General features: G+C 41.8%; 1 protein-coding gene across 2 annotated transcripts in view; it reads right to left on the minus strand.

The window, feature by feature from the left end:
- NMNAT (nicotinate/nicotinamide mononucleotide adenyltransferase) overlaps window positions 1–12276 on the minus strand; it is a 112560-nt gene that overhangs the window by 43338 nt on the left and 56946 nt on the right. For both annotated transcript variants that reach the window (XM_089995775.1, XM_089995776.1), the window contains exon 6: window positions 7895–7979. In XM_089995775.1, coding sequence (XP_089851901.1) covers window positions 7895–7979 — 85 coding nt within the window. The remainder of the gene's footprint in view (window positions 1–7894; window positions 7980–12276) is intronic.

Below are 12276 nucleotides of genomic sequence, written 5' to 3' on the forward strand. Positions count from 1 at the left end.
CATCGGAGGCCCGACAGGTGGCCTACGGGGGGGCCTGTCGTCTCCCTCTCTCTCTCTCTCTTGAGGTTGCCGATGAGCCATTGGGGGCCAGTGGCCCCTGCAGCATCCCCCTCTCTTCCCTATGGGTTATCGGACGACCGACAAGAGGTCGGCCGTCCCCCTGCACCCTCCCGCTCCCCCTGTGCCATGCTTTTCCTTTTTTGTTGTTGTCGTTGTGACTCTGTCAGGCAGAGGGCGAGGCCCCTGCCATTCGTCGGTTCTTTAGGCAGGGGTCGAGGCCCCTGCCACCCCTTGTTTCGTTAGGCATTCCATATTTGGACGAGCAGGGGCCAAGGCCCCTGCCGTTTATAATCATGTCAGGCAGGGGCCGAGGCCCCTGCCATTTCCTGTTCTGTCAGGCAGGGGCCCCTACCATTATTCGTTCATCAAGCAGGGGCCTCGCCCCTGCCATTTCCTTGTTTCGTCAGGCAGGGGCCGCAACCCCTGCCGATTGTCGTTTTGTCTGGCAGGGACTGAGGCCCCTACCATTCATTGGGTTGCAGGGGCCGAGGCCCCTGTCATCCAGTTTTGTCAGGCAGGGACCGAAGTCCCTGCCATTTGTTACTCTTGTGAGGCAAGGGCCGAGGCCCCTGCCCTTGGCTGTTGTGTTTGGCAAGGGCCGAGGCCCCTCCCATTTATTGCTTTCTTCAGGCAAGGGCCGAGGCCCCTACTGTTTGTTGTTTTGGCAGGCTGGGGACGAGGCCCCTGCCATTCACTGCTTGTCAGGCAGGGGTCGTTCACTGCTCTGTCTGGCAGGGGCTGAGGCCCCTGCCATCCACTGTCTTGTCATTCGTGGTTTGGTCAGTCAAGGGTTGATGCCCCTGCAGTTCGCTGTTTGGTCAGGCAGAGGTCTTGGGCCACTACCATTCTATTTTTTTTTTCCTGTTAAGCAGAAGCCTTGACCCTGCCACTCATCAGATTCCGCTAACAAGTAGGTCTTACCATTGCCCTTCTGTTCTTTTTGACAACTATGTCATAATAACTCTCACACTTTTGCAGACTTCGCATCGAACCCCGCTCTAGCTCTGCGGCCTGAGCCTCGTATCATCTACACTCGTAGACGCACACAGTTGCACGACATCCTGAGGTAGGGGAAAGTCGCACGAAGAGTTGGTATGAATGAAATAAAATATAAAGATTTTGTGATAGAATAGTTTATTTGGCATACATGCTTACCTGTAGGATTACTTAACTTGTGATTGTCTGTCTTGCGTTTCCTAATCCTTATTCTTTTGAAATTGCATACTTAATGTAAATTTTATGGGTAGACTCATTTCTAGAGAGAAACCCACGACAATTGCTACTGTAATTGGACCTTAAGATAGGTACGGTATAAATTTTACGAGAGGTCATGGAGTACCTTAAAGTGGGCAATCAACATTTTATTGATATAAATGAGATAATGTCGGCCTCCACAGGCCAATTGCACAAAGAGCAATACATGTCATGTATGAACCAAAAGAATCATAAGACATTAATTGTTGCCCTCTCATCGTAGTCGTACCTCTAGGAAGATACGACTATACTTTTGGACAAGTACGTCCCATGTGTGTTACGATGTTTGGATGATGAGGTTGTAGCAACCTCGAAGCGTGCATTTAGCACAATACTGAGATCACATAAATGGTGACAACTCGCCTTCACAGGAAAGATGCTCGAGTGGGTCTAACAGACCAGAGCATGTAGAATGGGGCGGCGGTTAAGAAACCTCCGTCGCACCCATTCGACCTTCACGGTTCATCAAGGGAGAGGATGGATGGTACAAAAACTCTGATGGATAGGTTGTTAACAACCACCCCACGGGCAAAAGACTCAGCTTCCCCAGTCATCGGAGTTAGGGGAATTGGGATTACCATAAATTATCCTAGGTGGTAACTCGTAGGTACTTCTGCAGAAGTTTGATGCATCCATGGGCCACGAATGTAACGACCCAAAATTTCGAACCTTATAAATTCCTTGAAATAGTTGGAAAATTCCTTTTCTTTACAGAGTTTATTTCTAAATCAGCGGAAACGATTTCTTTTAAAAGAAAAAGGACAGGTTTGACAACCTTGGGCACGTTAGCGAGAAAACAAAGATTTACCATGGACGATCTGCAATAATACTTAGGAAACCATTCCTTCTATTTGAAGAGAGTATCAAGTTTGTACAAAATTTGGGTTTCCTCAAGGGAAAATCGTATCAAAAACCAAAAATGTCCAAGAGAAGCACTACGAGCAGAAACAGTGGATCCTTAAATCATCTCGCAGTCGCGCCATCGCCTGATGCACCTAATCGTCACATGTACCCATGAGATGGGTTAGTTTTGTGAAAAACTAGCAGGAGAGTACAAAGACAGAAAGAACTAAATTAGGCATAGATAATTTATGCAGCAGGTAGTAACGAGCGAATTAAGCAGATAGACTGGAGGAATAAGCTAAGTACAACAAACTGAAAAGGGTGTGCATGCTCAATTTAGTTATTACTTGATAACCGACCATGCGGGTACATACATGGCACGTGAGTCGAAACAGTCGAGTCCAAGCCGAGTGTTCATTATGTTAAGTATTTTAATATACCTCGGTTGTCTGACTGAATCCTATTCCTATGGAGACGACCGATGGTCGAGAGAGTAAGTCCCCAAGGCCTGATAGGGATGCATCCAACTTCTGCAGAAGTGTTAGGCTAACTTATGTAGCCCCTATCCCTCCCCCTAACCTCCGATGACTGGGGAAAAACGGGTCTTTTGCCCTTTTTTTGAAAGCCATAAATGGACTGTCCATCGGAGTTGGTACCCTTCGTCCTCTCTCTTGACGAAGCAAGGTTGAATTGAGCGCGACGGGGTTTCTTAGCCGTTGCCTCATTCTTCATGCTCTGGTCCATTAGACCGAAACGAGCATCTTGCCTATGAAGGCGATCCCACTCTTATATGTGTTTTCAACAACCTGCACTAAGCATTAATCGAGGTCATAAGACTCTCTCATCCAATCGTCGTAGTACTAACATGTCTCGCATGTTTTAGAAGTACGCTTACGAGAAAAGGGATACAGGTCCTTAATAGGAGCCTCGGGAGTGTGTTTCGCAAAGATATAATGTTTTTTTTAAAACTATTTTAACATATCAAATCTTTCGAAACGACACACAATCTTGCCAACATAAGGCATGTGATTTTCTCGAATCTGACATCCGATGACGCAGTGTCTGGGTGCTATGTAAGTCACGACACTGGTTTTGGTAAATGGGTTTCACAAAGGAACCTATCACCCAACAACTTGGTCTTGCTCCAGATCAAGGGTTTTCCCAAAACACATCGGGTGGAAAGAGGAATAGGTATTCCTCTCGAATACACTGAGTCTATGGCAAGGAAAAGAAACAAAAGATAATAATGTAAAAAGGAAGCGCTTGGGCGCGAAGCGCGACGGCAAACAGGAACTGCGAAAGCAAGGGACAAGGATCGCGAAACCGCGTCCTTGAATTAAAAGACAGTAAGTAGTAACTATGAAAGCAAAAGCCTGGGCGCAAAGCGCGACGGCAACAGAAACAGAAAGTGCGTAAGCAAAGGACAAGGACCGCGAAACCGCGTCCTTGAATTAAAAGACAATAAGCAGTAAATACGAAAGTAAAAGCCTGGGCGCAAAGCGCGACGGCAAACTGAAATGCGAAAGCAAAGGACAAGGATCGCGAAATCGCGTCCTTGATTTAAAAGTGTACTTATATACATATAAGTATATAAATATATCATTAAGTCCTTTCGATTATCAATTATTTAAGCTTGATTTAATTATTTAAGTCCTTGTGCAACTTCTCCTACCTTGGAGTATTGCGAGAATAAAGCCGTCTACGAACGTAAGTGATCGTCGGTTTAGTTCGCGGGGCGCGAACGGGCTCCGTTGCGTAACACTGCAAAAGTATGTAGTGTAGCATGCATAAAATAAATATAGATAGGCAGAAAACTCAGTTTCTCCGCAACTCAATGCAGGGGTCATCGGCCCCTACCGTTATGAAAGAGAACGGGGTAGGGTCCAATGACCCATGCCACTAAAAGGAGATGGGTGCAGGGGCCATCGGCCCCTGCCGGATATCTAAAGGAGGGCAGAGGCCATCGGCCCCTGCCCTGATAATAGTAAGAGGGGCAGGGGCCTTTGGCCCCTGCTAAGTCTTCAAAAGGAGGGGCAAGGACCTTCGAGGCCCTTGCTGGGTTTTTAAAAGGAGGGGCAGGAGCCTTCGGCTCCTGCCAGCCTTCTTAAAAGAAAGGGGCAGGGGCCGAAGGCCCCTGCCAAGGGAATACATAGGGGGAGAGTGCAGGGGCCAAAGGCCCCTGCCGAGCCCTTGCTCGCCAGAAAAAGAGACAAGGGCCTCTGGCCCTTGTCGGTTAAAAGAGGGGCAGGGGCCAAAATGGCCCCTGCTGGGTTTTTTTCCCAAAAGAAGGGAGGCAGGAGCCAAAGTGGCTCCTGCTTCTCTTTTAAGGAGAAGAGTAGGGGCCATCGGCCCCTACCAAAAAGAGAAGGTCAGGGGCCCCTGCCAGAAGAGAAGGGAGAGAGCGCAGGGGCCAAAGGCCCCCTGCGGCTATCTAAGAGGCGGCAGGGGCCAATGGCCCTTGTCGTTCGTGGAGAAAAAAGGGGGGGGCAGGGGCCATTGGCCCCTGCGGGACTAGAAAAAAAAGGGGGCAGGGGCCGATGGCCCCTGCCGAAAGGTGAACAGAAGGAGGGGGGGGTAGTCGCAAGGGCCTTTGGCCCCTGCCTGCCGTAACAGGAGAGGAGACAGTGAGGGAGGGGGCTCACCTGCGGCTGCCGGAGAGAAGGGAGGACGCCCGGGAGGTGGTTGTCGAGGAGGGAGCTCGCCGGAGAGGGTGGCGTCGTGAAGGGGGGGGGGGGTGGCCTGCGTCGGCAAAGGGAGAGGGAGATGGAGTCGGGGGAAGAGAGAGCAAAGGGGAGAGAGACGAGAGATAAGAGAGAGAGTCGGGGGGGTCGGGGGAGGCTCGTAGGCCCTCCCCTCTCCCCTCTCGTCTTTTAATAGGGAGGGGGCGCACACAGGGCCCGCCCCTTGTGTCGCCGGAGAGGCCCCCTGCCGTGGGCTGCCAGTCCCCTCGAAAAGGGTTTTCGAGGGGCTGGCACAGGTTGGATCCGGGTCGGGTCTGGACTCGACCCGGGTCCGATTTTTTTTAATTTTTTTTTTTTAACTGGTTTTTACAACGAATGCCTTTGAGGATTTACTCTCTTGGTCACTGACCGTCCCCTTAGGAGCGGACTCAGCCAGCCATCCGGGTTAATGAAAACACCTGACATAATAAACCCCTGGATCGGTCTCGGTTGTTTCTACGTTTCGCGTCTGTGCATACCCACAGGCCAGTTAATATCAGAACTTAAAGAATATTTTTTTAAAATAGTTGTAGATGATTGAGACTTACACTGCTTGAAATATCTCAAACAATAGCTCCTTGCATATGTTGCACTTGCTAGAATAGATTACAATTGTACTTGTTGTTTTAATGTAATAAACTGTTTATCTCATGAATGTCATATTTTATTTTTATTCTACTTTATCTATTCGTGCACCTACTGGTTTGTTATGAAACTGACTCATTTCATGGGCAGGTGATGAGTAGGACTTCACAAGCGGCCGATGGCGTGGTGCAACATGGCTCAAGATTTCTTTTCTTTCTGCTGGCATCTTGGCTCTGAGTTTTGGAGTTTTTCTTTAGATTATTGAACTTTGGGAAAAGGCTCGTTTTGTAATAAACTGCAGATTTTTAATCTATTGCCTTATTTCTTCAATTCCTTTAAGTAGTTGTTCATTGAATGATGGTTTTTCAGCTAACATACCTAAGATTATTGACTTGTGCTCCTTTCTAAATGTCTTCCGCTGTCGCTTTTAAAAGTGAAAACTTTAAATCTTTGAAAGGTTTTTCGATAATGTTTTCGAAATCACAAGTTGAAATTTTGGGGCGTTACAATTATATTTTGAAAAAAGAATACAAATAACAATAAAGAAAAGAAATAATAGATTTTATTGATTGTTAGAGATTTTGTTACTTAATTTTGTATTGAATGCTCATATTTTATTTCTTAGATACTTACATAGATCAAGTTGTTGCATTAATATTACTTTTACATGTTAATCTCATATTATTCGGTATTTATTTGAGATGTTCTATTTCTTATTAGTTGTTGCTTCATCAATAAAGCATTTCTTTTATTTATTTGTATTTTTAGATATTTTTTGAAAGCTTTTTTAAGTTTAAAAAAAAATTGAGGCTTACGCTTTACGCCTTGCTTCAATTTTTGATGGAGTGACTCGCTGTGCCTCAACGCATTTCACAACATTGTAAAAGTCACAAAATCTGACAGATGATTGACTCAACCTGCAAGAATCTTGGGAAACTTAATTAAGCTTGATGCATATCATTTGTTGCTTTGTGACTGAATCAGGTCCTGTTTGAACACTTTATTTGACTTTTATAAAAAGTTGCTTTCACGCCATGGTCAACATTTTTAGCTCATGCTGTTAAACCATGTCTGTGTTGTGGTACCTGGAGATATCAACATTCTCTCATCTTTCTTTTCCAAGAACAGGGTACTTTTCAAGAGGGAAAATTTTACCATTTGATGCTGCCCTAATCAATGTCAGATTAATCAATTTGTGCCTCATGAAGATTTCTGCAGATCCAGATCTTGTATGAGGAATCAACAACACTCCAGCTGCATCAATTTTATAGCCTTCCAGATTAGGCATTTTCTTCCATCATTCATCTTTTTACTTAAACATTTATTTTCAAAATGAGTTATACCCAATAGTACAACTTTTTACCTTCAAAGTGGATTTCTCAGTATGACCATAGCGCAGTAAAATCTGATACAGTCAAGTGATCAACCAGAGTTACCGGAAGCTTCTTAGGTAGGTGGGAAGCTCGCTTCCCAGAAACTCGCTTCGGAAGCTCGATACTCCCGAAACTTCATGGGAATCTCGATTCCCCCCACGCTTCTTCTATGCTTCACACATGCATAGTCTATGCTTCCTATATGCTTTTCTAATGTTTTTTTCCTCTCACTTCCCATGTACTTTCTCTAAATTGGTAACCATCATTGTTAGATTTTAACAAAAATTTATCTCTTGAAAAATCATGAAATATAAGAATGATTAATTTTATTTTAGTTTTTACTTGTTTCATTCCTATTCAGTTACCATATTGCTTCATTTTGTATTCATATTTCGCTTTCAAATTGATACTTCGCTTCCTGCTTCCTATAAATTTTAAAATGCCTCACTTCTCGCTTTCGCTTCCCGTATCGTTTCCCGCTTTTGCTTCCTAGTTTGGCAACCTTGTGATCAACTGTCAGTTCAGCATGATGTTTTAATGTGATGATATATATATAAATATCAGAAATATGTGGTTCGGTCATGCTGGAACTATAATATGGTTATAACAAAACAAAACATGCTATGATTTTTTCTTTTAGCATAAAATCTGCAGTGTCAGAGAAACTCCATTTTTTCAAAGGTTCTGACTGGGAAAAATGATAGAATTATTGACAGTTGATCAACAACTTTTATTTAACACAAAAAAACCAGAAATGGACTTGCCATGAATAGCAGTGGGGCTTTCATCAGTTAAACTTGAGAAGCATTAAACACACACACACATAAAATAATAGAAGAGAAATATATGCCATGCACAGGGGCGGAGCCACATTGGACCTAGACTTCAGGGCAGTACCCACCCTGACCCACCCTGACCCTGTGTATGATCGGGTCAGGGTGGGCACACCTGAAGATAGGTGCACTTGTGCCCACCCCAGTCTAGATTCCTGGCTCCGACCCTGGCCATGCATATATACACCATTCAAGTGCCAATACCACCAGACCACTCCATAATCACCTTTAGGAATTAATCCATTTCCATGAAAGAAACTCTGAATTCTGCCCAAAACTGTCAAGGTGCGCTGATAGCTGTTTTGCTGTGCCTACAGAAGCAACAGAAAAGATTTTGTCACTAGGAACAGCTTATATTTGCAAATGAATATAAGATATGAGGCTTCAAATGAAAGATAGAGACTATAGTTTAAAAACTAGAAGATCGATTATACAAAAAAGCAAACACAACAATCATTTCGGAAGAAAAAAAAAGTTTAAAACAATTGAGCAAGCAAAGAACATTGATAATAAGACAGCAAACAGGATATACAAACTATGCTTGTCAGGAGCAGGAGCAACAGCATGAGAGCACAAGGGAAAAAGAGAGGATTTGCCTAGAACATCCATGCACGCTATAGTTGGCAGACTTGCCAATTCAACTCATCAACTCAATCCAAGACTCCAAGTAGGGATTTAAAAGGATTGGTTCCTGGCTATGAAAATTCAGGAATCAAGTGTTAAAATAGCTATATATACTTATATGTTAATATGTACATATAGCTATATACACTTCTGTATGTACATAACATATACATATAAATATAAATATGCATATATATATATATATATATATATATATATATATATATATATATATATTGTGTACATTGTTGTAACAGGAATCAAGTGTTAAAATAGCTTATATATACTTATATGTTAATATGTACATATAGCTATATACACTTGTGTATGTATATAATATATACATATAAATATGAATATATATATATATTGTGTGTACATTGTTGTAATAGGTCATACCCATTAGGGGTATTTTGGTTTTTTCAGTCACTGTAATAGGCTATGCTCATTAGGGGCACATTTGTCTTTTCTATTTATTTTTATATTTTTGACTTTTCCATTTTGACTAAGGGCTATTTGGTCATTGACCAAATAAAGCTGTTGGGAGCTCTATATATATTGTATTGTTTGTACATTGTTGTAATAGGTTATACCCATTAGGGGCATTTTGGTCTTTTCAATCACTGGAATAGGATGTACCCATTAGAGGCACATTTGTCTTTTCTATTTATTTTTATATTTTTGTCTTTTCCCTTTTGACTAAGGGTTATTTGGTCATTGACCAAATAGAGCTATTGGGAAATCCCAACAACTCTATTTCAAGCCATTGGGATGCTCTATTGAGCCCATGTGTATATAAAGGGGATCTCTCCCTTCTCTCTGTCAAGTTGTTGGATCCAAATCCAAATCCAAATCCAAATCCAAAATTGATTATATCATGTATGTACACTTGTATTTATTTTTGTACCATAGGGCAATATTGTAATCAGTCATGACACTCTTTAATATAAAAGAAAAGATGTCACCCTAGGTTGGGTTTGAGAGGTCTATTCAGTTTTCAAGGTTGCTACTATTCGCCTTTCTCGTTTGTCTATTTATTGTGCAGGACACGACTTTCAAGTGTTTGTTTCACATGGTATCAGTGTAACGACCACAACTCATACCCTTTAAGAATGAGGAATTTAAAAAAAAAAATCAATTGTGAAAATATTTCCAAAGACCGGGGCCTTTACAGTTCCACTCCTAATTGAATAAAACAATCAACCACAATAGAGCTTACACTTATCATCCATACCAAACCAAACTTTTATTGAATAATAAATGATAAGTCGCGAGACAAATGCATAAATGAAATTCAGAGTGCATAGACAATTAAATATAAAAGAAAAAGTAAAGATAAGTTGAGTCGTGCTGTCCATTTGTAAATTGTCTAGCAAATGCATGAAAGAACATTTAAGGGGTGTCAGAACCGAAGTAGGGTGTCAGAACCTGCGGTCCCCAGAAGTCAGTCGCTTCACTGATTACCTGTGGCTGCAAAAAAACATACAAGTAGGGTGTCAGAACCGAAATCCTGAGCAGAGGTTGTTAAAATATATGTAATTCATATATATGTATATATTTATATACATATATATTTGTATAATCTAAAATACCCGATAGGGGTATTTTAGTCATTTCACAAGTACCCGATAGGGGTACTTGTTTCTTTTCTTTCTTTTTGTATATTTCTTTTTTTATTTTTTATCTTTTTATTTTTTGGTTTTTTGTCCACCTAATAGGGGCCCCACCATGGAGTCGATGGGGCCCCCAATGGTCACATTTGTGACCGTTGGGGGCTCCCAACGACTCCATGGGAGCCCCTAGGTGGCTCTTCTTTTAAGGCCATATGGCCACTCCTTCCCTCCTCCTTTTGTGTATAAATAGGGGTGAACCCCTCTTGTATTTTTCACTCTTGAGAGTTCTCTCTCTTTCAATAAGAGGCATTTATATTTTTATGTTGTGTTGTCTCCTTTGGGTTTGGGTATTAGCCCTTGTTGTTTGTTCATTAGTGGATGTTGTAAGTGCTTAGAGCACTCTTTACTTTTCCGCATATTTCATTACATGGTATCAGAGCCTTGTGTATGCTCTTCTTCTTAATATAGCTAGTTGTGTAGCTATATTTGTTTCTTGTTGTTTCTCTCTTCTTTTATCCTTTTAAGTGTGATTATTATGGAAGGAGAACAAAAGATTGATCTCTCCTTCAAGCTCAATGGATCCAACTACATGATGTGGGCCGCCGCCATGGAAAACAACCTCAAAGGGAAAAAGCTTTGGGGATACGTTATGGGCACCATTCCGGAACCACAACTCCAACTAACTAAGATGGAAGGCGATCAAGAAAAAGCTCTTGAAGGAGATGCCCGCATGAAGGCCATTGAAGATCACCAATCTAAAATAGAAGATTGGGAAAGTAAGCATGCCAAGATTCTTGCTTGGTTCATGAACAATGTGGAGCTTAAGATTTGCGCCAACATTGCCAAATTTCGGATGGCAAATGAAGCATGGTTCTTCATGAAAGGTATGTTTACCCAAAAAGACCTTGCTCGTCAATTCTTTCTTCAAGAAAAAATCCGGACTATCAAACAAGGAGAAATGAGTGTTAGGGACTACTTTAGCACTCTTGGCCCTCTATGGGATGAGTTATCCTTGCTAGAACCAAAATGGGTTTCTAGTATAGATGTGGAATTAAGGAGAGAACAAATGGAAAAAGAACACTTTTTCCAATTTTTACATGGGCTTAGGCCCGAGTATGAACAAGTTAGATCCTCCCTCCTACATAGATCAAAGCCTCTTCCTTTGGAAGATGCCATTGCCGAAATATGCCAAGAAGAAACCCGTCTTGGCATGATTAAAGGAGGAAATGATGTCTTGGCCGTATCTAAACCCGGCAACCATATGAAAACCTACAAACCTCCACATTTTGGAAGGCAAAATAACTATAATGGCAACTATAGAAAAGCCATTTGCCATCATTGTCAAGAACCGGGTCATATAAGACCTAATTGCCCTAAGTTGAATGAAGCACCAAAAAATAAAGTTGCTTCCGTTGAAGAAGCTACTCAAAAGAAAGAGGAAGCAATCAAAGGAACGGACTCTTTTTCTCTTGCTCAACTATCGGAGGCACTACAAACTCTACTCAAGATTCCATCAACTTCGGGTGCCGCCGTAGCTTCCTCCTCTCCTCCAGGTATGTCGTCTTGGATCCTTGACTCTGGAGCTTCCTTTCATATGACCCCCCTTGAAAATGAGCTTTCTGATTTATGTAATAATTATAAAAACTCCTGTGTTTCAACTGCCGATGGTACATCTTTACAAGTAAAAAGTTTTGGAACTTTAAACTTTTCAAAAGACTTCTTTGTGCCAAACGTGAGAGTTGTACCTCAACTTAATTTAAATCTCCTCTCTGTTGCTCAAATATGCGATCATGGATGTAAAATCTCCTTCTCAACTAAGGATTGCTCTATACAGGATCTCCGGTCCGGGAAGCTGATTGGGCAAGGCCATAGAAGGGGAGATCTCTATTACATGAGCAACTTGAAACTCCCCATTAACTCTTTTTGTAACCATGTCCAAGATAAAAATATTGATATTTGGCATCAAAGACTTGGACATCCAAGTTTCTCAAAAATGTACTCCTTTCCATTTGGAAAGAAATTTTGTAATGAGAAACATTTTGTTTGCAAGAATTGTATTTTTGGCAAAATGAAATCTACTCCTTTTCCAAACCGAACTTTTGTGTCCAAAAGACCTTTTGAGTTAGTCCATTCGGATGTTTGGGGTCCTTCCCCCGTCATGTCTAAAGGAGGATACTCCTATTATGTCACTTTCATCGATGACTACACTAGGTATGTATGGATTTACTTTCTCAATTTAAAATCTGAAGTCTTTGAGTTTTTTAAAAAATTTCATATGATAGTTAAAAATCAATTTTCAAGTAATATCTCTACTCTTAGATCCGATTCGGGTGGAGAATATTTATCAAATGAATTTCAAAACTATTTAAAA

The sequence above is a fragment of the Nuphar pumila genome, chromosome 2 (assembly GCF_984573655.1).
Source record: "Nuphar pumila chromosome 2, dmNupPumi1.hap1.1, whole genome shotgun sequence".
Lineage (NCBI taxonomy): Eukaryota > Viridiplantae > Streptophyta > Magnoliopsida > Nymphaeales > Nymphaeaceae > Nuphar > Nuphar pumila.